The sequence below is a fragment of the Pocillopora damicornis genome, chromosome 14, assembly GCF_964200805.1.
Source record: "Pocillopora damicornis chromosome 14, jaPocDami1.2, whole genome shotgun sequence".
Classification (NCBI taxonomy): domain Eukaryota; kingdom Metazoa; phylum Cnidaria; class Anthozoa; order Scleractinia; family Pocilloporidae; genus Pocillopora; species Pocillopora damicornis.
Genome location: NC_142683.1, coordinates 10805001 through 10832916, shown reverse-complemented (window position 1 = coordinate 10832916; position 27916 = coordinate 10805001). Strand labels below are relative to the sequence as shown.

The following is a 27916-nucleotide window of genomic DNA, read 5'->3' as shown; positions in this document are numbered from 1 at the left end:
CCTGAAGTTGTATAATAGTTGAATTCCCATTTTAAGCCAAATAAGACTGAGCCATCTCACTTCCCCCTCCGAATAAAAGGAATAATGAATGGAGCCTAAAAAACGCCTTCAAGCAGGCTAATTGTGGTAAAGTTAGGCATTGACATAATACAATTCCATTTTAAAATTTTAAACCATGCAGAAATGTAAAGCTCAAGTAAAGCAACACAGTCAACCAAGCTGCGTATACATGACTTAAGAAAAGTACTCTTGTAATGAAGGTGTTCCTAAGTTGAAAAAAGTACTTGTGGATATTGGATATAAACACGTTCTAGCATTAGTTAACAGTGCACAAACAATATACATTTTCCCCACTGCACTTAACCCTATCTTTAAATTTTTCTTAAAATCAAGGAAACTAAAATAGTTGATTATGTCTCCGAAAACCCATTCAACACTTGATCTAACAGCGCTCATGGAAGTATTGAACTGCTGCTGTAGTGGTGTGAGATGCAAGCCTCTAAATGGTGTTTGTAGCTGAGGTCGCAACGGGTATCCTAGGTCATCATAAATGCATAAAGGATTTCCTAAAGGCGAGCGAGAGTGAAGCTGTAACTGTGGTAACAGGCCAGAATCAGCTAACATGCCACTATCGTGTCGCCTCCCCTCAACTGGACCGTACAAGTTAGCAATTAGTCCATTAGGGGCAACCACGGATTGGAACTTGATAGCATGAACCCTTTTGTGTCCATTGTATAAACTCCTCTGTAAATTTCCAGGTCTACAAACTGGCCTGACTGTCCCGTCAACAAATCCCCAACAGTTTGTATAGGGAGCTCCAGCCTCATGAATGACATCAGCATAGATTTGAAGATTGGCAGGCAAGCGGTGACAGTGCTGATTGTATATGATATCCATCATTGCATTTGTTATTATGCTAAACTGTGGAACGGGTCTAGCAAATCGAGAGCACATATCGCTGTAGCGAATAGGATATGCAAACCCTTTTAAAAGAACACACAAAGCCTCAATTCCATCGACAACAAGTCTGTTATAACAAACAAATTCATCAGGAACTTGTAGCACATCCTTTAGAAGATGAATATCATTCTTTAAGAAGCGAAATTCAGCTTTACACTCGTCGTCACAAAGGTCATCTAAATCGAACGGGTCGTACCGCCAAATCAGGTCTTTGTGCGACGCGCGCGACCCTGCTTGCGTAAGTAGCACGAATGGCGACGACTGCCACGAGGACGCCAATTACCGAACACGAATTTCGACGACGTCCTCCTAAGTGACGTCGTCCTTGCGTAAGGTCTCTAATAATATGCAATGATATCTTCACATCTTTAAGGCACAAAAAAGTTCAAAGTCCGGCTAAACAGTTCAATGAATTGTTCAGTCTGTGTCCGAATCACTTTCGCAATTCGATGAAATAGAATCGTCGTTTCCGAGGTTTAACCACGTTTGTTTTTAATTTCGGCGTTGGATCGCTCGAGCAAAGTGTTAAGCTGGGTCGGCTCGTAATTTCCATTTCGTTGGCAATTCCCTTCGATTTTAGGCTTTTGAGTGCATTTGATAGTTTTTTGCGAGCAATTAACAAACGAAATGGCGACCTTTGTTGCTAGAATAGTGGTGGGGTGAAAAAGAAGCGAATGATAATCTTAAAAGAGTTTTTTTTTTTCGTTTTAGTTTCAACAAGCGGCGCCAGCGACTGGCAGGCATGCAAGGATTCACACTGAAATAACAGAACAACCTTCGTTTTTCATAAAATTGTAATTTACAATCCTTGAACTTTAAAACAATCCGAAGATTCATTGAAAATGAAAGCGAGGCGCTCGGAGTTTACTGATGTTCAAAAGCTTTTTCTGTTATGGCGTGAGATTGAGGACAAAATTGATCATTACGTTTCGTCGCGTGTGTTTTTCCTGTGTGAAGCAACAAAAGATGCCGGCGACTGACGAAATTACAAGTTTACACGAAAAACCAAATAACACCTAAAAAAAAAACATTAGCTTCCGATTTTCGGTGAATTTTTAAAGAACAAATTTCTTTTAAGTTTCAAGACAATTTGAAGATTCAACATACATATAACGTACTAAAATACGAAAGTTATACACCTCAAAATTGATAAATAGGCCTGAAATAAAATTCTATCTTGTTATTGATTATACGTTGCCTAGCACGTGACTTAAATCTACCCAGGCGGAGATCCAAAATGACACTAGCAGGCTTGGCTTAGTTATATCACTCAAAACTCGTTCCCGTTTGTCTCATTTGATAAAGAGGGAATCGTTAATGTTTTCATTAAGACAGTATTGCCTTGATTTTCTAATATTTACAATGATAGACAGTAGATTTCACTTTTCACCCACATTTACTTCCAACCTTTTCTTTTGAACCAGAAACAAAAATGATAGACGTTTAAAACACATGACATCATCCACCCTTGTCAAATGTGATAGCACGATCATTTTAATTGTCATGCCTTCTTATCCCAACGTTACTTTGTTTCTTTGTTACATTAGCGAACACTGAACTACTGCTCGTACTCTAGATATGACAATCAACCACAAAATTCCCTAAACCAGATAACATTAAACATAATCTAAAAAATCATGTGTCAATTCACGAGTTTGCTCACAGCGCACTTTGATTTTCAGCAAAAGCATTATTTCAGTTTCTGGTTTTTCCTTGTTTCTAAGTGTTCTCAGAATACTAAACAAGACATTCTTCTTTGTGCGAGGGTAAGACGCCAAATGAGAAATTTTTTTTTTCCTTTCCCGTAACATAACACCTATAAGTTGATCAGTCTGTTTCCTCTCACCACTTGGTTATTGTAAGGTATCTTGATATTAAAAGAAGAAACTACATTTCATCATTTCTGTAACGGCGCAAAATACGAAGATCCCGTATGTTATTTAACGTATGTTGTAGCCAATTTAGAAAACAATTTCAGTTCTTCCTTAGGTCTTTTTCCTAATTTCTTCTCACCAACCGTGTGGGTAAAACGTTCCTCTACCAGCTATTTGCAGTTACGTTTATTTGGCAGGGAAAGTCTCATTTCACTCTCTTACTTTTGTTTTCATTAGTCACACCACCGGGAAACTGAAAGAACACATGTTCTGTTTTCAGAGGTGAGCTGCTCGCCTTTTTTAGCTCTGTATTGTTATTGCTTCCTTAGTTTCATTTCCATGAGTAAAACTTACAGTACTGTTTAATTAACCGGATAAAAAAGCGTTCGGAAAAGTTGGTACACGAGTAACTTAAGTAATAAAACACGATTGGAATTCTTGACAAGAGGAAAATTTCCCTTTGCCTAGAAAACAAAGCTAACGGATGATTTCCAATCGCCTTTTAGACGTTGTAATTACCTGCTAACGATAGGCCTATATAAAGATTTTAAAAAGCAGGTTGAAAAGATGGATCAGTGATGAGTGACATTAGTAAAACATTTGGTTTACTGCATCACAAAGCAAGGGTTCAAACACGGACTCGCTTTCGACACATTTCATCAGGACGGGGTTTCCAGTTGAAACAAAAGAACGAATGCGTCAAACATCTCTTTGTATCATTTTATCTTCAATCGAAGGAAATATCTTAGATTAAATTCGTGCTCATGAAATTTAGTCTGAAACGTGATGCAGGAACAGTCTATGCGTCACGCAATAGCCTTGCAATTGAAATGAAAACGAGACATTTGTTAAGGGTGGAATTCAGTATCAAGAAAGTAAGTTCCCGGGTTTTTTTAAAGACGATTTGACGGTTCTTGATTGATTTATTGGTCAATTAAGTTGTAAAGTGCTGTACCAAAGGAACTACCCAGAAAAACTACCAAACGTTCTGCAAGTGAGACGATAGAGTTTACACAAGGTATTTAACAAAGCAATTTAACTGTTTAAGTCCCTAAAAATATCAGAGAAAGCGAAAAATCTCATCTCTAACAAGCTCCTAGAGATCGACGGCATTTATATGTGTGATTTCACGCATCTCAAAAGCAAGTTTCTGATACTGACACGCCGGCTTTATCTGTATGGTACACACAGTTGGAAATACCAACACATATATATTCATCTGAACATTCTGGAGACAGTTGAGTGGTTTCACACTTCGTTTTACAGTAGAATGTAACTTTTTTTATTGAATCTACGTCCATCAAATATTTCTGCGACCAGACGAAACAAATGAAAAAAAATTTTTTTCCCTTTCCCGTAACATAACACCTATAAGTTGATCAGTCTATTTCCTCTCACCACTTGATTAATGTAAGGTATCTTGATATTAAAAGAAGAAACTGCATTTCATCATTTCTGTAACGGCGCAAAATGGTGGTGGTGTAGATGAATATCCCTGGATCAATGAAAGATGTTTTGATTTGCCTCGATCCAGAATCAGATAGAAATACAGTAGAATTTAGTGAAGAGCAAGAGATTATAGGTAAAGTAAGTGACTGGATTTTGAAAGTCAATCTGATAGCTTTGGTATGATACTACAATGAAATTCAGAAATATTAAAGACAATTGAAAGTTTTGCGAAGTAAGAGCCTGGATGTTGAAAGTCAATTTGATACCTTTGGTATGATACTGCAATGAAATACAGAAATATTAAAGACAATTGAAAGTTTTTCGTGACTGCGGGAGTTATCAAAATAGATCACTCAAGTAAAACAAGAAAACCTTCTCGCATGTTGACCATCCTGGCTGCGCGGGTGAAAAATATTAACATTGGTAAAAGTATCATAACCGAAATTTTATAATCTCTTGCCATAACGTATGAGAATGATTTTAGAAAATTGATTTTATGTTCAGGTAAGCAAAATACTACAAAAAATTACCAAAAAATGAAAAATCTATCTCGTTTCATTTTTCTGTTGTTGAAGGTTTATATGTACTGTATTCTTTCAAGCAATTTTCAATTCTAAGTAGAAAATCTAATCCGGTAAAAATCTTTCCGATTTAAGCCACTCACTCGGCTGAAGCGAGTTATAGGGGGGTTCATGAGAGCGAAAAAGCGGATATGCACGAGGTATGAGAAAGAAGAACCTAGCTCCTTCATAGTCCTACAATAATTATTCAGCCACTTCCCGTCCACTATGAAAGAAGAGACAGCATGTACTTTTATCTTCTCTCCTGATAGAAATCTCAGATATAGGATTTGTAGCGGGTTTCGGTTCTCAGGGCATAAACATATCTGATCGGAGGTAGAGATTTACTGATTTCAAGCAATCATCCTTGTGTCTTATTGATTATCCTTAATTCTTGATTACGGTACTTGGAAACGTAAAAACTGAAAGGTAATTTACGGCGTAACATGCCATTAGGAGCGCATAAAAACTATATATAACATGAGCTGTTGTGCGATCACTCGTACACATAGGGTGTACACGATAATACTATTTAGAATTAATTCACGCAATAACCAAGATGACAAACATAATCCGAAAACATGCAAATAAAAATTATGAAAGCGAAATCATACCTCTTTTCTCCGGTAAAATTCTTATTATTTTTTTGCCTCAAATCTTGTGACTTTTATCTTAATCAACTGCGTCCGAGAACAAAAGCATATTCTCTGATTTCATCGAACTTATGACACTTAACTCAAAACGGAAATTACGTAGTCGACGATTATGGAATCATAGCTAATCATTACAGGATTCTTCAGGAAAAGTAAAAACTAAAACCTACGAATGACATAAATGTCATCGATTGAAATTAGAAGTCTGAGGAAATCTTCTTCCTGAGCAAAAAGCGTTACTCAGGAAAGCTCTTTACTGTCCCAGCTGCCAGGCAGGTACAGCGAGTTGCAGAGGCGTGAATGAAGTTACAACGCGCGTAAGACGCTCGAGACGCATCGTGTAGAATACACCCACTAACATGGTCCCGTTCTATTCTGTCCTACATTGTCTATTCAGTAGAACTTCCAGAAACAATAATGATGATGAAAATTCTTCATATTTAACGTCGTTTAATTTGTTACACAAACACCAATTTAACAATGCTTTGAGTTGAATTTTAATGTCAACGGTTAACGGTGCTAATTTTGATTCACTCTTTAATGAACTCAAGTGGAAGTCACATTCCAAACAGAGGATTGCGACCAAATTCAGTTCTAATTAATTGTGTGGCATGTAAAACATAAATAATCAGTAAGTTGAACGCAAGCATAACACGATTAGTGGATTAACCGATGATCAATTGGTTAAAGAATTTGATGGAGCTTGTTTTGAATAAAATAAAGAGAAGGAATGAAGCGCTTAGACATTTATCGAAAGTCTTAATTTTGTTGATTCTTTTCTCACGGTTGGGGAAATTCTTTTAACATTCAGGACATGACGTAATGAATAACGCAGCAGAAATCCTAAAATCAGTCCAAATTGGTTTAGATATCGCCATATTTCTTCTCAACACTGATCGTGGCCTACAAGCGACCGAGTTATGTAATGAATGTTTATTTCTACTTCACAAACTTGACTCTGGTATTGACCTTGAACATGATGTCTCTGATATATTATTCAATGTGTACTACACCACCTCTGGTTACACAAATGCAGCACGATGCACCACAAAACTTATTGACAAGTTTTTTCTCGCCGGAAAACTAACCATTCAACTGGGAAACAAATACAAAGCAAAATGTTGGTTTGCAGAGGCAAAGCAACTTTGTAAAAGCACTCTTACCATCATGAAAACTATTGGCCATAGACGAGAAGAGGCAGTGGCTTACCAAAGACTTGGATCTCTTTGTTGGATGCTCAGCGAATATCAGAAAGCGAAAGAATATTACGAGAAAACAACTGCCATCGCGATAGAAATCGGTGACAGAAATGGAGAAGGAACAACATACGGGAGCCTCGGAAATGTGTTTCAATCCCTTGGCGAATATTAGAAGGCGAAAGAATATTACGAGAAAGCAATTGCTATCGCGATGGAAATCGGCAACAGAAATGAAGAAGGAAAAATATACGGGAGCCTCGGAAATGTGTTTCAATCCCTTGGCGAATATCGGAAGGCGAAAGAATATTACGAGATAGCAATTGCCATCCTGATAGAAATCGGCAACAGATATGGAGAAGGGGAAACATACGGGAGCCTCGGAAATGTGTTTCAATCCCTTGGCGAATATCAGAAGGCGAAAGAATATTACGAGAAAGCAATTGCCATCACGATAGAAATCGGCGACAGATATGGAGAAGGTAAAACATACGGGAGCCTCGGAAATGTGTTTCAATCCCTTGGCGAATATCAGAAGGCGAAAGAATATTACGAGAAATCAATTAACATCGCGAAAGAAATCAGCGACAGAAGCAGAGAAGGAAGAACATACAGGAGCCTCGGAGCTGTGTTTCAATCCCTTGGCGAATATCAGAAGGCGAAAGAATATCACGAGAAAGCACTTGCCAACGCGATAGAAATCGGCGACAGAAATGGAGAAGGAACAACATACAGGAGCCTCGGAAATGTGTTTCAATCCCTTGGCGAATATCAGAAGGCGAAAGAATATCTCGAAAAAGCACTTGCCATCGCGATAGAAATCGGCGACAGAAATGGAGAAGGAACAACATACAGGAGCCTCGGAAATGTGTTTCAATCCCTTGGCGAATATCAGAAGGCGAAAGAATATCACGAAAAAACACTTGCCATCGCGATAGAAATCGGCGACAGAAATGGAGAAGGAACAACAAACAGGAGCCTCGGAAATGTGTTTCAATCCCTTGGCGAATATCAGAAGGCGAAAGAATATTACGAGAAAGCTATTGCCATCGTGATAGAAATCGGCGACAGAAATGGAGAAGGAACTACACACGGGAGCCTCGGAAATGTGTTTCAATCCCTTGGCGAATATCAGAAGGCGAAAGAATATCACGAGAAAGCTATTGCCATCGCGATAGAAATCGGCAACAGAAATGGAGAAGGAACAACATACGGGAGCCTAGGAGATGTGTTTCAATCCCTTGGTGAATATCAGAAGGCGAAAGAATATCACGAGAAAGCACTTGCCATCGCGATAGAACTCGGCGAGAGAAATGAAGAAGGAACAACATACGGGGGCCTCGGAAATGTGTTTCAATCCCTTGGCGAATATCAGAAGGCGAAAGAATATTACGAGAAAGCACTTGCCATCGCGATAGAAATCGGCAACAGAAATGGAGAAAGAACAACATGCGGGAGCCTCGGAAATGTGTTTCAATCCCTTGGCGAATATCAGAAGGCGAAAGAATATCACGAGAAAGCACTTGCCATCGCGATAGAAATCGGCGACAGAAATGGAAGAGGAGGAACATACAGGAAACTCGGAAATGTGTTTAAATCCCTTGGCGAATATCAGAAGGCGAAAGAATATTACAAGAAAGCACTCGCCATCGCGATAGAAATCGGCGACAGAAATGGAGAAGGAGCAGCATACAGGAGCCTCGGAAATGTGTTTCAATCCCTTGGTGGATATCAGAAGGCGAAAGAATATTACGAGAAAGCACTTGCCATCGCAATAGAAATCGGTGACAGAAATGGAGAAGGAAGAACATACGGGAACCTCGGAAATGTGTTTCAATCCCTTGGCGAATATCAGAAGGCGAAAGAATATCACGAGAAAGCACTTGCCATCGCGATAGAAATCGGCGACAGAAATGGAGAAGGAGCAGCATACAGGAGCCTCGGAAATGTGTTTCAATCCCTTGGTGAATATCAGAAGGCGAAAGAATATTGCGAGAAAGCACTTGCCATCGCGATAGAAATCGGCGACAGAAATGGAGAAGGAACAACATACGGGAACCTCGGAAATGTGTTTCAATCTCTTGGCGAATATCAGAAGGCGAGAGAATATCACGCGGAAACAGTTGCAATCGCAAAAAGAATGGGAGACAGAGGAAACGAATGTTCTGGATACTTAGCCCTCGGATGTTTTTATAGCCAGCTTCGTAAATATCGTCAAGCTAAAGAAGAGTTCGAGAAAGCATTGAGCATTAGTACAGCAACTGGAAAAAGAGGAGTAGAAGCAGGTGCTTTCACAGGTTTGGCAAACGTGTTCGCTTTTATCAATGACAATCAGAAAGCAAAAGAATTCTATCAGAAGGCGCTCACCATCAGCAGGGAATGTGGCGATAAACCTCGTGAAGGACAAATTTACTTCCTGCTTGGAAATCTATGCAGATCACTTGGTGAATGTGACGAGGCAGAAGATTACTTAGAGAAGGCTCGCTCCATGAGCATTAGAATCGGAGACATTATAACTGAGTTTCGAAGCCTTCTCTGCATCACACTGTTAAAGGTATCGCAACCAGTGGTTGTGGAAGCAAAGGAATATCTCCTTCGATGTATTGGACAATATGAACAATTGAGGAGTTTTCTTAAAGGAAACCAAGAGTTTAAAATGTCTCTGTTAGAGGTGCACGGTTCTTTTCTCTACCAATTCTTCGTTGACTTGCTTTGCAACGCAGGCAAATTTCAAGACGCTCTTTATGTCGCAGAGCTGGAACGAGCGAGAGTCCTCGTAGAATGCATGGCAGAGAACTTCTCCGTTGAAAGCCACATTTCAGCTGATCCACGATTATGGTTCGGGATTGAAAACATCGCGAAAAAGGAGAGTAACTGTGTCATTTTGTACATTTCGTATTATGAGAGACGAGTTTGTCTCTGGGTTTTGAAAGAAAATGGAGACATTTCCTTTCGAGTCACCGACCAAGTGAAAGACAGCACTCTCATTCCTGAGAAAGTTCGCAACGTGGAGGGAATTTTCAAAAAGAGCGCCGCCAGCTTTGGCGTTTTATTCACAGCGAATTGCGAAGATCGATCTTTGGATGGCAACGAAGAGAGCCGAGCAACTTTGCGCGGTGACGAAAGCATAAAAACCGAAAGAATTCATCATTTGTGTTACAAATGGATCATCGCTCCTGTGGTAGATTTACTTACAGAGCCTGAAATCATCATTGTGCCGTATCGTTTCTCGTATCGAGTCCCATTTGCTGCCTTGCGTGATGGAGCAGCCGGAAAGTATCTATCAGAGACTTACAGAATCCGTATCATCCCTTCCCTAACGACCCTCCGGCTCATTCAAGATTGTCCAGCGGATTATCACAGTGAAACTGGTGCACTTGTAGTGGGTGATCCTACGGTTGGCCAGGTGTATTACTGTGGACGTGTCTCTAACTTTGTACCATTGTCCTGTGCTAGAAAGGAAGCAGAGATGGTTGGTCGACTGTTGGGAGTTCAGCCTTTGTTAGGAGAGTCTGCAACTAAGCAGGCAGTGCTTCAAGCGATACCTTCAGTGAGTCTCATACATGTTGCCGCACATGGAAATGTCGAAAGAGGAGAGATTGCCCTGTCGCCTAAATGTCCTAAATGTACCACCAACAGTTTTCCACAAGAAGAAGACTACCTCTTGACAATGTCCGACATTTCCGGAACTCAAGTGCGAGCAAAACTGGTTGTATTGAGCTGTTGTCACAGTGCGCGTGGATTGGTCAAAGCCGAAGGAGTTCTTGGAATCGCTCGTGCATTCTTAGCATCGGGTGCACGTTCAGTGTTGGTAGCATCGTGGGCCATAGAAGACGAAGCAACGGAGCAGCTCATGAATCATTTCTACAAGCACCTTATTCGTGGAGAAAGTGCCAGTGAATCTCTTCACCAGGCCGTAAAATGGTTGAGAAGCAACGGCTTTCCCAAACCTAATCAATGGGCTCCATTTGCGCTGATGGGAGACAACGTGACGTTGGATTTTACATACATCGGGTAGGTCTAGTTCTGATAAGAAATTTCCATTAGCTACCTTACGTTACCCAACATTAGCTATCTTAGGGACTGTTCAGCAGCCGGGGGGAGGGGGGGATTGGGTGCTGCTCGAGGATTTTGGTTGTTTCTCAGTAAAATTCACCTGATCCCCTGTAAGGCTCCATAATATTCTTTAGAACCCCCTTCCCCCCCCCTCCCCCACAGAACCAGAAGATTTTGATGAATCATTTTCAAAGTTGGCCTTGAATCAAAGTTGCTTTTGTGTGCGAAATCTTCAGAAATTATTCTTCAAACGGAAGCCCAAGAGGATGATAGGCAGGCCAAAGAAAATGCAATGAAAGCAACTTGAGAGATATAAGCTACCTAATTACTTTGAAGTTGATAGCTATTTGAGCTGTGTGTCTAGCTACTTTGAATCTTTTAGAAATTCTGATCCATATAATGCTTTAGAGTTGAAATTGTATTATGTTTGTTTCAGGAAAGAGGAACACAAGGAGGAGGACAATGAAGCAGAGAAGAAACAGAGTAACAACTGATCCTGCACAAAGATTATCTTTCCTGCACATTGTTTTTGAATGGACACTGGTATTAGTTTGAACAGACATTTTTCATTTTATTGTAGATAAATGGTTATTTTTGAATGCTCTTGCAAATAAGGCTGAATCGAAAGCTAGTGACACTGAAAGCTGCATTTCAGCCCTCAGACCTATTAAGGGGACTAAAATGAATCAGCATGAAAAAATTGAAAGCATGAAATTAACTAAACGTTTACTAATATGAGAACTTTGGTAAAGTTTCCTTTGGATCGCAATCAGAAAACACCAAAACTAAACTCTAACTTCACTATGAACTGTAGTTTTATGAAAATTCCATGAATTTCATGTGAAAAACCCATGAAGATCATTTCATGGCCCATGAATACTGCAAAATTAAATTTCATGGGGTTATTTTTAGCCCTGAATTTTCCATGAATTAGGGGAATTTTTTTCATGACCCATGAATTTTTTCAAAGTCTATTTTTATGACCCATTGATTTGCCATGAAAGTCATCAGAATTAATTTCATGACCCATGAATTTCTTTATATGCCTACTTTCATGACCCATGAATTTCTTCAAAGTCTACTTTCATGACCCATTAGTTTCCCCAGAAAGTCATCAGAATGAATTTCATGCCTATGAATTGCAATCAAACAGCATTTCATGGGCTAACAATTTATTTGTTTTGGGAGAACAAAATTAATGGGCCATGAATATTCCCTGAAATCTGTTGCCCATGAATTTCATTGATGAATTCATAGGCCATTAAAAGTGGTAATAATGAGTTCATCACAGTCACTGATTTATCAAAGAGCTGACTTTCATGATCCGTGGAACTAACTTGTTGTAAATTTATGCACTGATGGAATTTTGGTGTACAGCGCGAAAACCGTCGAATGAAAATGTCCCTAAACATCTTAAGTGGCCTTTGTTAACGTAAAATGTACAGGAAATCACAAAACAATGACTAAAAACAATGGATCTTCAATTTGCTCCTTTGTTGAGACAAATAGGGCTGGAGGCAATGACCCAGATGTTTGATCCTCACTTTGATTTTTTGGGGCCTTTTTGCCTTCGCCATGCCTGGACGACTTTGTTGAATTTTTTCTGCCTCACTGCTGGCTTTGATTGTTAGCTATGACTCTGGAAACCTGTTCAAGGCCTTCTCTTACATTCTTACGGCTGAGGAATCTTCTAGGGCTTTTCCAGTAAGGCACCTGCAGAGTACAGATGCTTAAGTTGCACAGCAATAGTACGCATTGCATCTACACGAAATGTGGAACAAAACAATGAAAAATCAATCACTTTGTCACCTCAATTTGGAACTTTGAATAGTGTGCAAATGTAACCTGAAAAAATGCTATTTTTACCTCGTTCATAGAGTCGCCGGTTAACAGAGTCAGGCCATCTTCTCAGTCGGGATGAAACGTTACCTTCATGTATTCATTGAGATCGCCTTCTACAACATCGTTGTTGATTTCGTGATCGCTTTCACAGGAATCACTGTCGATGTCAGCTCTGACTTTCTTGGACTCTGATGTCCTGTCGATTGTTACTTGCTTCGAATTCCAAATACCGAACAGCTTTTCGTGCTGCTTTATTTTGTAAGATTACAGACGCAGCAACGAGACCTCTTCGGAGTCATTTTGTAACGTCGAACACGATAACCTGTGAGGTCACTATGTGACCGCTGACCTATGATGGCTGCGATGACCTAAGGTCACCACGTGAAAGTACACGTGATTTACGAAGAAGTGGCGGTTTTTTTTGTACCTCGAACGGAATGGTTCCATTCCAATTGCATTTCTCGTAGTGTTTGTGTAGCAGTCTCTTTTTTTCCAGATCAACGCAATGGACCGTCTGAAAAGTTTTTTCAAAGAGGTTTCCTCAAGATGAAGTTATCGACATGTATTACAACGTGAAGGGGTAAGTTCAAGCTTGGTCATCTTATTACGCGTAAACATCGGAGCGCGCGCGCTAACTATTGATTTAACTTGAAAATTTTTATTCTGTGATCATCTGGCGAAACATCACAAGAGTTTGTATGGAAATACCTACGACCGTTCTTAGGAATAAAAAATACAGTCAAATTCTGAATACGAAATACCATCACCTCACTTCCATAGTGCGTCGCTTAGTATCTGACGGCTTCATGTTGAAAAGAACCTGTTTTGGCGAGTTATCCATTTCTAGGTTTACTACGTACATAAGAAAGGCTCTTAGATAACTGATGATGTGCTCCCTTTATTTTGCAAACAGTGAAGAGTGTTGGTCTACAAAACTGATGAAAGGAAATGCACACTTGCTAAAGCAGCCTATCTTGGTCCAAACGATGATGAAGATGCAAATAGTAATGATAACCGAAAGAAGGATGGCACATTCAGGTGGCCAAAACAGAGAGACACTGACATAGTCAGCCATAGATATATCTTCACACATGCAAGAGTGCAGAAAGTTGGTAATTGTTTTGTTGTTAGTTACCTTGAGAGTATTGATCACAAGTGTAAAACATATCAAGAAATTTACATGAATGCTGTTACATAAATAGACATTATAATAACTGTCCATAACATTTTACACATGATATTAGACGAAGGAAATGATATTTGAAGTTTAGACAAAAATACATCAAGCCAGTGAGTATATTTTCAATAATTTCGTCCAAATATTTTTCACATCAAATTTATTATATACCTTCAGAAATATAGGAGCAGAATCTGTCTCCACAAGGAAAATCAGTGATATCAAAATAGAGCTAAAAATCATTAACATCTTAATTTTATGCAGAAAATTTCATACCAATTTTTTTTATTTAAGAAAGTGTAAACTGAATTATCACAATTTTGGAATCCTAAAGTAATATTTATGTACAGCTGGTGAAACAAAATAAACTATCAGAGAATCCAAACTTCTGGTCATGTCTTTCATGTGTGTGTGCTTGTACAACAGGACCAAGAAGTTTCCTAGATAGGTTAGTTCTTCAGTGTATAATTTAAGTGATAGTGTATGTATTACAGTTATGGTATACTGCAAGCTATACACTGTAGTACAGTCTTTGGTACAAGAAAAGTGAAGAATTTTTAATTCCAAATTCATAGGGTTTTCAAAGAATTTTCATGGTGCTTGCATATTCCTAACAACCCCATGAAAACTAACTGGCAATTAACTTTCATGTGCCATGAAAAAACCATGTAGAGGCCATGAAAAAACCATGTAGAGGCCATGAAAATTCAAGGAAAATTTTCATGGTCAATGAATTTTTAACATATTCACAGGATATTCATGGGTCATGATTTGCTGCAACCCATTAAAAACTAGTGAACTTTGACACCATGAAATTTTGGGCTTGAAATTCATGGGTTTCTCAGTACCTTTGAAAAGGCCATGAAATGCCATTTTCATGGGTATTTCATGGCTTCTAGGTCACTTTACTCAATATTTCATGGGTCGTGAATATGGAAATTTTCACAGGTTTTTCATGGGATTTTTCAGGTCTTTTTCATGGCACCTAGACCATGAAAATGTCATTGATTTAACCATGAATATCCTGTGAAAAATCTGTGAATTTACAATGAATTATTTCACAAGATTTTCATGGGTTTTGAGTTCATAGTGCTTGTTTTGTGAGTTGTTAGGTAAAAAACCAGGAGAAAAGAAGAACAAGCATTGCACAAAATATTACTGCCAAAGTCAAACTGAGGAGTAAAAACAATTCCTAAGATATCAATGAAACAATCTCCCAGAATTCAGAGCGGAAAGATAACTGATATTAGCAAAAAGATAGTTGGAATACTGTAGGAAAACAAAATCACAAACCAGGAATGCATGGCTTTGTTGAGTATGATGATGTACAAGTGGCAGTTTTCTATGTATTTTTTCCTCTACCTTGGGGGTTGGGTGGGGAGGTCAGTATTGTCATATTTTAATCTTTTAGAACTTTCAGGAAAAGGTAAATGCTAAAGAAGTTGTTGATATGATGTTTGAAAATGGTTCGTCAAAAGGATCTGTTAAGAAAAGTATAATTAGTGATGAGATTTTGTAACTGATGGCAGACTTTGTTCCTAATAGTCAGTGGCTCCTAAAAACTTACTGATTCTTAGGAGGCCTACTTATTCTTTGGCTAACTTGAAAGCTTTTGTTCCTGTGGTCACTACACATTTTTCTCTTATTTGAAGTACTTTTGCATTTCTTATTTTTCTCTGATTTTTCAGTTTTGTTAATTAAGTGAAATTTATTATTTTACTAAAATAAGTGTAAGTAAATAAAACTGAGCATTGAATTGGGTTGTTGGAGTTAATTCTCAGATTTATTTTGCAGCCTTAGACTTGGTCTGACAAAATACACTAAACAATTGTTTTCTGCAGAGTTTATCCACAAGTTCACAATCCTGTCACATTGGTTTTTTTTTCACTACCTCTTTTGGTGTTTTGGCCTTCATTAATCTTTCCTTGTGTTTTGCCTCTGGTTATCATTTTTACATTGACTCACAGCCAACTGTATTCAACAGCTCAGAAACTTCATCACCAAACTACCCCTGTTTTGGAATGATCACATTGAATTTTGATATAGAATGGGAGCTGAAGGGCAAGAGTCTATGGAGAGAGATTTGTGCTGAGGACTGTGTGCCATTTGAAAGTGAAGTGATGATGAAGGTGGGGGAGGGGGGAGACAAGCCATAGTTCCTCCACCCTCCCTCCTCTAGGTTTTCCTTAGGTTCTCCTATCCCTGATGCTCCTCCTTATGTCACTTCATACCAGCTGACTTTCACAATTCATTTTTGGCGCTGAACCATTTAGCTACCAAAAGTGATGAAAATGCAACTTTCCCTGAAAACATAAGTGCACTGATGAGTGAACAAGTAATGAGAATTAAGTTCATCAGCTTAGAGGAGGTAAATTCCATCATCCTTTTAACTGACATCCCAGGAAATGAACAACTGCAAGGTCAAGATAATTCTAAATCCTTTAGCCCTTTAACTCCCATGAGTGACCAAGACAGAATTTCTCCTTATAATATCAACACAATATCAACCAGATAAGTGAGATGATTAAAGAAAAATATCAATTTGGAAATAATTATTTGATCGAATACTAAATTGTCTGAACTAACATTATAGGAATTGTATGGTTGACATTAAGGAGAATTAGAAATTTGATCTGGGAGTTAAAGAGTTTAGGTTACTTCCCAGCTTCGCTGGTGTCTTTTGGGAAAAAATTTTGTACTCGTGCTATTTTAACCAAAATCATAGGAAACTATATATCAGAGGAAAGCTTAATAAATGCAGATTACTATAAAAATATAACTTAAGCAACTTTTCTTTAAGGAAGTGTCAGAAGCCAGTAGGCATAAAGCAACCAAAGGTTCTTCTATTGAATTTATTGGGCATTGGATGCTGCTGCATGAGCAAAATGGCTGCAGTCTCATTCACAAGGCATCAATCAACAAGAGTGTGTCTGGCTTTTTCGATATTCTGATTGGTTGAGTTGATATCGGCATCTAAAGTTAGACTAGCTAAAAATATTTGAGATGTGTTTCGTAAATGGATTCCACAAGACAAATATTTCAAATATCAAAATTTCTCAACACACTTTCCTTTGTCATTATTCCTAGGATGCTTTGAGAAAATTTAATGAAAATCTATCAAATCTATACATCCTATAAATTTGCTCAAAGTTGTTGTATTCCTCCCTATATCAAACATGAGATTTTAGCTCCTAAAGGTTCACAAACAACTTGTGCCATACCAGGAGATTATCTCGCTTCCTGAAACTGCACACCAATAGGACAAAGGGACCTCCTGGTGTCAATGATGATGGATCAAGATTTCCTGCAAAAAGTAACCCATTGTCTCTGAAGGTGGGAAGTAACCTTAACTCCCGGAAGTAACTAACATGTGACTTCTCCCTATAATATCCATATGTTACTTGGCAAAAAGGTAATAAGAATACTCAGGTAGAAGTTGTTGTCTTGATCTAACATCAAATTCTCATAACTAACTTACAAAGAAATGTGTAGCAGCTTGAGGGGAGAATTAGCAATTAGATCTTGGGAGTTGAAGGGTTAACTAAAATATCAGAAAATAGATTGCTTGGCTGATGCTAATACTGTGCATTTTCCCTCAAATAAGCCATAATAATATTATTGAGTAAGTTAAGTTTTGAATGGGTTCTATATCTTAGGAGTGTGAACTCTAGGAGCAGGTGAAAATTTAAAGATCTAAGCAAAATAGAGGATTATTTATATCACCAATAGGTTGAGATCTTGTTTCAGTAGCTTCCAAGGGCATAAAATGAATACAAAGCAAGTTTGGTTTAATATTTACTGGATTCATGAGATATCTCACATTAAGTCTCTCTCTGACTGTTTCTGTGAGAAAACAATAATGAGTAGGTCAATATGTATCATTTTAATTCAAAGTGGTCCTATATTTAAGCACTTTGCTCTTGAAGTATACAAACTAGCAAGAATGGATGAATGGAATATTCTGAGTAAGCAGATGTTGATGGAAGTTGTAGATTGCGAAGGGGAAATGTAAACAGAAATGATTTCCATCCCCCTGACCATCTAATTAAAAAAACAAATGTTCCCTCCAATGATACTGAATTCCACGTGTGCAAAGGAAAGAAACCTTAGTGAAGTTTAAAAAATAACCTTTGCATTAGTTCCCAGTTAACTCTATGTAGTAGAAGAATCTCTGTTGTCCACTAAAAATTGCAACACTGTACAAGCACATCTAAGCTATCAAACAGTTTCATCTGGAATTTTTATTTATTTATTTTGCTAGTAAGGCCTGCAATGCATTGGGGAACAACACTGAATGAAGAACATCTGACCTGTCAAGCAAATAAACCGTCAATTTTTTTCTTTCTGAAGAAATAAAAATATGAAGACATAACAATAATCAGTGAATACAAGTGAGGATTTCTAAACTATATCACATGTTCTGTTCATGGCTGCACATCAGTGAGAGTTTTTTTTCTCATAAAAGGCAATCTAAGCCTGAAAACATAAAGCAAGAACTTATATCAAAATTGCAGTAAACACTTTTGGTTTGCACTTAGAGAATTATTGTAAGTTATTATTGCTATTATTACATGTATTCTTGTCATTATTAAAAAAAGGAAAAAATTAAGGCCTGCAATGCATTGGGAAACAAAATAATCCATCTCACAGCTTATTTGTGATTGTTAAGGGACACTATAAGCACTCCAACATAGGTCTGCTGTGCATACTTGTGTTGCTTTTCATTCACAACAAGGGATTTTCTCTATGACAAATCACCAAGACCAACAAATGGATGAAACATAAAACCTTTCTGAGTTTTTAAGAGAGAAGAAATGTCTCTACGTGTAATGAAGACCCCTATACATTTCACCCTTTAACTCTCACGGCAATCACAACAGAATTTCTAATTATAATATCAAAACAATATCAAGGAGACAAGTGATGACAACAAAGAGAATCAACACCATCATCATCATCATTATCACAAAGTAAGATCTCCATGTTCACCTCAGCAGTCTTTTTAGATAAAAAAACAAAACAAAAAAATGGAAGAATCATTATTATCATCATCACTGTTATTATCACAAAAGAGATGTTTTCTATGAAAAATTACCAATACCAAAGAATGGATATAACAAAAAATCCAACCCGAGTTTTTACAAGAAAGTGACAATGTGTAATGAAGACCCCAACAGATTTAACCTTTTAACTTTCAAGAGTGAAAATTTATCATTATAATAATATCAAAATGAAATAAAGGAGACAAGTGATGAGAATAAAGAAAAGTATTAATTAGGGGATTATTGGTTGATCCAATAGCAAATTCTCAAAACTAACATCATAGGAATTTTGGGGTAGAAAATAAGGAGAATTACTAATGAGATCTTGGGAGTGTAATGGTTGAAAGAACCTGCTCTTTGACTCAATCAACTGTCATTGTATTTCAAAAGCATATGACAAAGGAAATATTTCAGCTTCAGAAAAGTTTAAAGAATCCTTCACATAGACACTCAAGCAATTTGAGGAAAAATATATCCCCCAATTATTCTATGACAAAGCCAAAGTCCTAAAAGTTAGATAAGTGACAATGTACATGATGAACACCCTGATCATCATCATCATCAGCATCATCAAATTTGAAGTACATAAGACAAAGGAAATGTCTCAGGACAAGGAGAGTTAAAGAATCCTTTAGATGAACAGTCAAATGCTTAAAGGAAAGATTTCCCTATAACCCCATACTTTAAAGATGTAGTCCTAAAATCAGTGCACTGTTTATGCCAATGTTTCTATGTTCTTATAACTGTGTGTATAATGATCTATGAGGTTACCCAGAAATCTTGCCAACTCTGACACAGAGCAACACATGTACAGATGACTGGCCTCAATTCAAATCATTTCAAACCTCATAATTGTTTAGCCACGTGAGACCTGGAGATCTCAAGGTTGCTTATATATATCACGCATAAGCTAGTTTTACCCTTTAACTCCCATGAGTGACCAAGACAGAATTTCTCCTTACAAGATCAATACAATATCAAGCAGACAAGTGATGTGAATAAAGAAAAATATTTATTTGGGAATTACTAGTTGATCCAATACCAAATACTCCAAACTTTCATCACAAGAACTATATGGCAGACAGTAGGAGAATTACTAATGAGATCTTAGGAGTTAAAGTGTTAAGGTGATTCCTCAGTATAGCACTGCACATCATGTACTGTGCATAATATCACATAATCAAGCCAATAAGCACATTTGCATTCTGAGAACATAGTATTGTTTATCAATCAATGGACCAGGTAAAGAGATGCATTAATGGTCTTTACCTCTTAAATGAGCACAGTGACTATGTTTATTTCCCATAATTTTGGTGCAGAAAGCCATTACTCAAAGAAGCAAATTATAACCCTGAAAGGAATGACTCAAGGAACATTTTGAGGTGATATCGTTTAAATTTGAGTGCTATTCCCACAAATTATATATCAAATTGTTCCATACATCCAAGACTTACTACCTATCAAGTTTTTTTCCAACTACAGCAAAATGTACAGTGAACCGATGAAATGACATGCATGATTAGTGCCAGTACAGGCATAAATGGGGTAAGTTTGGTGCATATATCTCCTAAACAAGCACAGTGACCTATCTCTTTTATTGTATTTTTTGAAACAGACATTGGTAAGGAACATTTAGGGAAAGTTTACAAAAAATTGACCAACAACTTCTTTCCTGAGGAATCACCTTGAAGGTAGTTAAATAATTAAATCAAGTGAAATCAATTTCAGAAGTTGTATGTTGTCACTCCAGTCATTTGTAATAGGCCATCTTATTATTCATCCATGACATTAGGTCATCTACTGAAAAAATTAAGGAAGAAAGTACAATGCGTACCTAAATTGAAACACTATCTTAATATTAATATTCAGAGCTGTACACAGAAACTTTCTTTCTTACCTAATTCTGGAACAGTTCTGTTAGAAAGGGAATGTGCCTCAAAAAGTGTTTATCGAAAAGTGTTTACCAGATGACATTGTACAGAAGATTATTCTGAACTAGACGCATATTTGCGTTCACCTGGGCTTTCTGTTGGAAATAAACTTTGTTTTTTGTGCTTGCATTCGCCAAAGTTTTTATGCAATTATTGGTTTATCCCGTAACTGTTTTTTCACTTGGTATGCAATCCCTAAAGAATTAGGTGACAATATAACATCAATGTCAGACCAAAAGAAAACACAAATAAGAATGGCACTGTCAGATTTAAAACTGATAATAATTGATGAAATCTCTGTGATATCAAATACTTTGCGACTGCACATCCATCAAAAACTAAAAGAAATATTATGAACATCAAACAACCGTCTATTGTCAGGACTTAGCATTATTATATTAGGTGATTTGTATTAACTTCCACCAATTTGAAGAAAATTTGTCTTTCAAGAATATAAAAATGTTTACAATTTGTGCCATTCCTGGCTACTCTCCAAGATGATAGAGTTGACTAAAAATATGAGACAAAAGGATGACCAACCACTCACAGAGTTATTAAATAGATTCAGAACTGCTTCACAAACAGAGGGTGATATTCAATGCATTCAGTCAAGACTACTGCATCCTGATTAACCAGTATCCATTGTTTTGTATTTTTGGGAGGTTTTTTCTGTATTTCCTGATTATTTTTCATATCCCTAAATTGTTTTTTCTCCGAGAATATTTTTTTCTCTGCTGGCTCCATTCCTTTATAGTACTGTTATTTCCCTATGTTTAATCATCAATTTTTTTCTTTCCTTTCTATCAACTACTTTACATGAACATGTACCAAACAGTATTCTGTATTGCCCTAGAGTATTTTATTTCTCTAGTATTTTTCTAATGGCATTAACAAGTGAAGCCATTCCATTTATGTTTTTAATTTACTGAATAGGGGACGTGTGTCTTTCATTATAAAGCAGGGGGGGGATACATATATTTAAATCTTTTTGTGGGTTTAAAGGTACAACTGATGCAGTATGAAGAATATGATATAAAAAATTCTGTGCATTCACTATTATGTATTATTTCATTCTCAAGAATTGACTTGCTTTAAAGTGAATCAGTTAATAGTCCTTCACTCTCAAACAAATTAGTCAAATTTACCTCAGTTTCACAAACATCTAACAGTTCTTGGAAGATTAGCTGGTGATTGCTGGTTCTGGTTGTGTTCTAAACTTGATTTACAACACATCTTTTTGCCTTTGTCAACAATGGTGGGTAAGGATGAGTTGTAATTCCAATAATTACATGATTTCATTATGGAGTAGCAAAGAGAGTGTAGAGCTACAGCACAACTTAGATTAAAGTTTATGGTTTCATTCAGACTGTTTAAGACACCATCCTTTTTGAATATTCTCAATTTTTACTCCTCTCACTTCAAATATATCATTATGTATACTCTGAGAATAATGCACTAAACTATCAAGAGATGGTACCTCGAGAAGAACACATGTACCTTGAGGCTGCCCTCTACCATACAAATCTCTTACATGAGAATCAAATATTTTGAACCCCATATTACTATTACAGTAATACACCTTACTGTTAATATGAAATTGGTGTAGCTTTCAAATATGAGCGACTCAAAGGCTCTTGGTAAAGATATACAGTACTGATACCCCTCTATAGCAATTTCTTGGTGAACAGTACCAGAGTAGCTTTCACTGTATTCCAGTTGATAATCAGTATCAAACACATTTAATGCTGTTGGTAATTCAGACTGCATTAATTATGCCTGTCTGGCTAATCATGACAAAGTTGAATAATTGGAATGAATATTGGAAATCAGCTTTATTAAAGCTGATTTCCAATATTCATTATTTGTATAAGATCATTTGCAGAGCTGATCCCTTGTGTGTCATTGTAAATAAAAAAACACAAACTCATTCCAACACATTGTCCTGCATTCTGTCCAAAAACTAACTCGTTACCTTGGCTAAGGAAGCTACTATTGTTTTGTTAGGGTCAACATATGTTGGAGGGCCAGTCTCCACTTAATTTATAGTTGCAATAATTTGCTACATGAGCTTCATTCTTGCAAGAACACAATCAGTTTGTTACAAAACAATTTTAAATATCGACTGGCACGATATTTTACCTTTCATATACATTGACGAATTCTTTCTCGACAGTTAAACTTAAATGTCTTTTTATTTGATAGTTTTTAGCGTTAACATAACAGTATGATGTAGATGACATGGGGATTCATGGGAGAATACGTGCATAGACAAATTTTTCTAACCTTTCTGCTCTTGTTCCTTAACCTTTTCAAACTTCGAATTGGTATTCTGCTTGGTTCACGATCACGTCTACATACAAGATGAGATTTGCGTCTATGCTTCTCTCGATTAACATTAGATAGCTCAGTTGATACAGCATGTTTCTCGATGAAAGGTTCACTCATAAATGTTCGCTCATAAAGAGATATCTCATAAAGAGATATCTCATAAGGTTCACAGACCGACCCGTTCCGAAAACGCTCGACATATTTTAGTGTGGGTCTACTGCGAACGATGTGAGCATATTTTGTATGCGTTTTGAGCGTCTTACACAATGTGTCTGTGCCGATTTTGCGCCGCGAAAGCTTCTCTTCGTTCTTCGTCCGCAATATACACCATTCTGTGTACTCATCAGTCAAAACGTCGCGCATGCGTCAGACTCAAACGATTACGCATGCGTGATGAGGACTTGACTGTGATTTGCGACCGAACGGAAAAAATAACCAAGCCGGAATTTCAACTCGGGCGTCTCCCTTGGAAAGCCCGAGTAATAAAGTACAATGCGTACCTAGATTGAAACACTATAACTTTCAATATTTGGAGCTGCATACAGAAACTTTCCTTCTTACCTCATTCTGGAAGAATTCTGTTAGAAAGGGAATGTGCCTAAATATATATCTAGAGGAAACTGTTTACCAGATGCAGGTAATTTAGTGTTAACAACTGGGTTGAAAACGTAAATTAGCCACCGTAAAGAGTAAAAAAGCTGACGTTTCGAGCGTTAGCCCTTCGTCAGAGCGATTAGAGGAATTGTGGGTTGTGTGTGGATTTATATGTAGAAGGTGGAGCTACGCCATTGGTGGGAATATTGTGACGAGAAAACAGGAATAAATTAGTTGAATGAAAAGCGCTCGTTGATTCCGTGGGGATTAAGGGTGCCGATTTGAAATATAAATTTTTGTTCTAGTGTTTTACGGCTTTCCGAACTGCCTAGATGTAAGGAAAGGCCGCAAACTGCCATATGCTGTTTAGAATGATAAGGAAGATTAAAGTGTCTAGCGACTGGCTTGGATGCGTCCTTGTCATTTATTTCCACATCGCGAAGGTGTTCTCGGAATCGGTCACCCAGTCGTCTTCCTGTCTCGCCGATGTATAACTTATTGCAATAAGTGCAAGTTATGCAGTAAATAACATTGGCGGAGGTACACGTAAAGTGATCAATGATCTTAATGGATCTTTTGGGTCCCGATATTTTCTCTACGTTGTGAATGAAAGGACAAGTTTTGCATCGTGAGCGAGCGCATTTAAAAGTTCCAGATTGGTCATTGGTATGAAATGAACTCCTGACTAAAAAGTTGCCTATGTTTTTGTCACGTTTGAATGAAATAAGTGGGGGTTGCGAAAAGATAGTGCCAGTCTCTGAATCGTTTTGGAGTAATTTAAAATTTTTAAGAATGATAGATTTAACTGCGTGGTTGTGAGGGTGAAATGTAAGAGTAAATGGAATGCGATCCGTTTTCTCCTTCTCGGCCGTTTGTAGTGCTGCCTGTCGATCGATTTGTTGGGCACGGTGGTAGCCCGCTTAAACGACAGAAACAGGATAGCCGCGTTTATCGAAAAACTGGCACATTGCCTCTGATTTTTCGGAAAAATCAGAGTCGTCACTACATAAACGACGACTTCGTCAGACTTCGTCGTTTATGTAGTGACGACTCTGATTTTTCCGAAAAATCAGAGGCAATGTGCCAGTTTTTCGATAAACGCGGCTATCCTGTTTCTGTCGTTCAAGCGGGCTACCACCGTGCCCAACAAATCGATCGACAGGCAGCACTACAAACGGCCGAGAAGGAGAAAACGGATCGCATTCCATTTACTCTTACATTTCACCCTCACAACCACGCAGTTAAATCTATCATTCTTAAAAATTTTAAATTACTCCAAAACGATTCAGAGACTGGCACTATCTTTTCGCAACCCCCACTTATTTCATTCAAACGTGACAAAAACATAGGCAACTTTTTAGTCAGGAGTTCATTTCATACCAATGACCAATCTGGAACTTTTAAATGCGCTCGCTCACGATGCAAAACTTGTCCTTTCATTCACAACGTAGAGAAAATATCGGGACCCAAAAGATCCATTAAGATCATTGATCACTTTACGTGTACCTCCGCCAATGTTATTTACTGCATAACTTGCACTTATTGCAATAAGTTATACATCGGCGAGACAGGAAGACGACTGGGTGACCGATTCCGAGAACACCTTCGCGATGTGGAAATAAATGACAAGGACGCATCCAAGCCAGTCGCTAGACACTTTAATCTTCCTTATCATTCTAAACAGCATATGGCAGTTTGCGGCCTTTCCTTACATCTAGGCAGTTCGGAAAGCCGTAAAACACTAGAACAAAAATTTATATTTCAAATCGGCACCCTTAATCCCCACGGAATCAACGAGCGCTTTTCATTCAACTAATTTATTCCTGTTTTCTCGTCACAATATTCCCACCAATGGCGTAGCTCCACCTTCTACATATAAATCCACACACAACCCACAATTCCTCTAATCGCTCTGACGAAGGGCTAACGCTCGAAACGTCAGCTTTTTTACTCTTTACGGTGGCTAATTTACGTTTTCAACCCAGTTGTTAACACTAAATTACCTGCTTTACTCTCCCACCGACGCAGCACCACAGTTTCTTTAGAAACTTACCCCTTTATTCATTTGTTTACCAGATGACATAGTAAAGAAGATTATTGCTGCGTAAGAAGACAAGAAACGACTCCATGTTGGAGTTTCCTTTAAGGAAAGGGTTGCACTGGACTGGATCCAGATGTGTCCACATATGTCTTCTAGCGCCCGCAAGAGGAGCATGTTTAGTAAAGATTGATGAATTGATATCTCTCGCACTCTAAGGAATATGTTCAACTGATTGTTACGTCAGTATCTCTTGCACTCTTAGGAATCTGTTTTAGTGGATTGTTACGTCAGTATCTCTCGCACTCTAAGGAATCTGTTTCAATTGATTGTTACATCAGTAACTCGCGGACTCTTAAGAATCTATTTTAATGGATTGTTACGTCAGTATCTCTCATACTCTAAGGAATCTCTTTTAATCGATTTTTACGTCAGGATCTCTTGCGCTCTCAGGAATCTTTCTTCATTACTCGTTCCTATCGTTTACGTTACCAGTAAACCAAAGTGGCTTATTACGCCGATAGAAAGTGCGTCAATTGCTAAAGTAACTCGAGGCGGCGTGGCCGAGTGGTTACGGTGGTGGTCTTGTAATCTAGTAGTCTCGGGTTCAAGTCCTCCACCCTGCCATTCACTGGATTTGTCCTCGGTCGCCCCGAGTTCAATCCCTCGGCGGCGCTGTGTAAATAGCCAACTGGCCTGCCTCCTGTCAGTTGAGATTTTCAAGCACTTTAAGTTTAATTCAGTAAATGTAAAGCGCTATTCGATAGCGATAGAAATAGCGCTATACAAATAAATTATTATTATCATTATTATTATTACAAGGGTGACTGCTATCACTGTATGACGCATTGAGAAGCGTCCACCCAACAGCCTTCACTTCATAACATTACCAAAGAGAGTTCGAATTTCCAGTAGAGCAGTTTATTTTCCTTTTTACCATGAAGTTCATCTCTTAAAATTAATAAATACTTTTCTCTCTCAAAGCATATTTTTGTCTTTAGTATTTCTTAACTTATCTTTCTATCACTATACACACCTACGTTATAGCTGGGACTATGCATAAAAATCTCGCCAGTTTGCTGGAAATTCATGTGAGCTGTTGACTATCGGATGAAGCGCATGTAGAAATAAATACTGCTCATGAAAGAATCATAAATATTTGCTTCATTAATACTTTGAAACGAACGGTTTGCCGTGTTAAGATGATAAAATGTATATTTTTTTCAAACAAGATTCCCTTTAGGCGAAATATCTTAAAAAACCTGGTTAGACTGTGGGGTTATAATACAGCACAGGGAACATTCAGTTGCTTTCAAACGCAACTGTTTTCCCCTCACTATTGTGATTTAGCGATTTCGATACAACACACTTGATGGAATCTTTCACAAAACGTGCAAATTCAAGGCGTGACTGATGAGGTAAGAGAGGGTGGGGAGGGAGAGGAGCAAGATCTTAGCAAGTAGCTGATTCGACGTCAAGAAAAAAAATTATAAAACAAATAGCCTGGAGGCTTCTCCCCATCCCCATCCAGTTAAAATATTCTGCTTCATTCCTAGTTATATGTAGTGCTGTATATATAGTTTACATAAAAAAAAAGTTGAAAAAGTTAAGCTGCACATTTGTAGTTCACAGATCAGCGCGACAAAGATGTACTTGCTGAGAAGGGTAAGCAAATCAATAATCTCCTTGGACGTATGAGTTAAGAGTAGTTTAAAACTTGTTTACTTTTAAATCTTTATGTCACTATAAGATTCTTCAACATCGTCGAATCGTCAAGAAACGCAAAGAGCCTGATTGTCTCTAACTTCTTGCGCAGACGTTTCTGTTTGACCACCGCTGGCCACTCGAGCTGCCTGCGTCCAAGATGCCACTGACCAGCAATTGCCGCTGACAAGTTTACAGAGAACTCCACTAGAACCTGCTCCCCAGTCGCAGAAAAACCTAATAATATGGATGAAAACATTTCTGATCATCTCAAACGTCGAAATAATCGACAATAAACAAACTTAAAAAAACCTTCCCAGACGGGAGTTAGATCAAATGAGGGTAGGGAAAGAGATTAACGAAAAAACCGGGAGAAGTGTGCACCAACGAATTCTGTAGCTGATTTGGTTATTACAAATTCAATTCAAAGTTCGTTCATGTATAAGACTGGAGATTTAATCCTTGTTGCTGGATTCTCATCGTTAAAAATTAGACGATGAACTGAATGATAC

General features: G+C 37.8%; 3 protein-coding genes and 2 long non-coding RNA genes across 5 annotated transcripts in view; 3 read left to right on the top strand and 2 right to left on the bottom strand.

Annotated features, from left to right (window-relative positions):
• Window positions 1-27916, top strand: part of LOC149034392 (uncharacterized) — a 382461-nt gene that overhangs the window by 244343 nt on the left and 110202 nt on the right. The window lies entirely within an intron of this gene.
• On the bottom strand, window positions 8-3947 carry LOC149034403 (uncharacterized). The gene is made up of 2 exons (XM_089194866.1): window positions 3875-3947; window positions 8-1190 (listed from the first exon to the last, which is right to left on the bottom strand). The coding sequence occupies exons 1-2, from the start codon at window positions 3945-3947 to the stop codon at window positions 235-237; spliced, it is 1029 nt and encodes a 342-aa protein (XP_089050992.1). The 3' UTR covers window positions 8-234.
• LOC149034402 (uncharacterized) lies at window positions 6319-11541 on the top strand. The gene is made up of 4 exons (XM_089194865.1): window positions 6319-6724; window positions 6962-8790; window positions 9028-10706; window positions 11185-11541. Exons 1-4 carry the CDS (start codon window positions 6319-6321, stop codon window positions 11240-11242), a joined length of 3972 nt encoding a protein of 1323 aa, XP_089050991.1. The 3' UTR covers window positions 11243-11541.
• Window positions 12216-12755, bottom strand: LOC149034401 (uncharacterized). Its single transcript, XR_016182699.1, has 2 exons — window positions 12615-12755; window positions 12216-12509 (listed from the first exon to the last, which is right to left on the bottom strand). It is a non-coding gene; the product is annotated as an uncharacterized LOC149034401 (long non-coding RNA).
• Window positions 12856-14152, top strand: LOC149034400 (uncharacterized). Its single transcript, XR_016182698.1, has 2 exons — window positions 12856-13170; window positions 13504-14152. It is a non-coding gene; the product is annotated as an uncharacterized LOC149034400 (long non-coding RNA).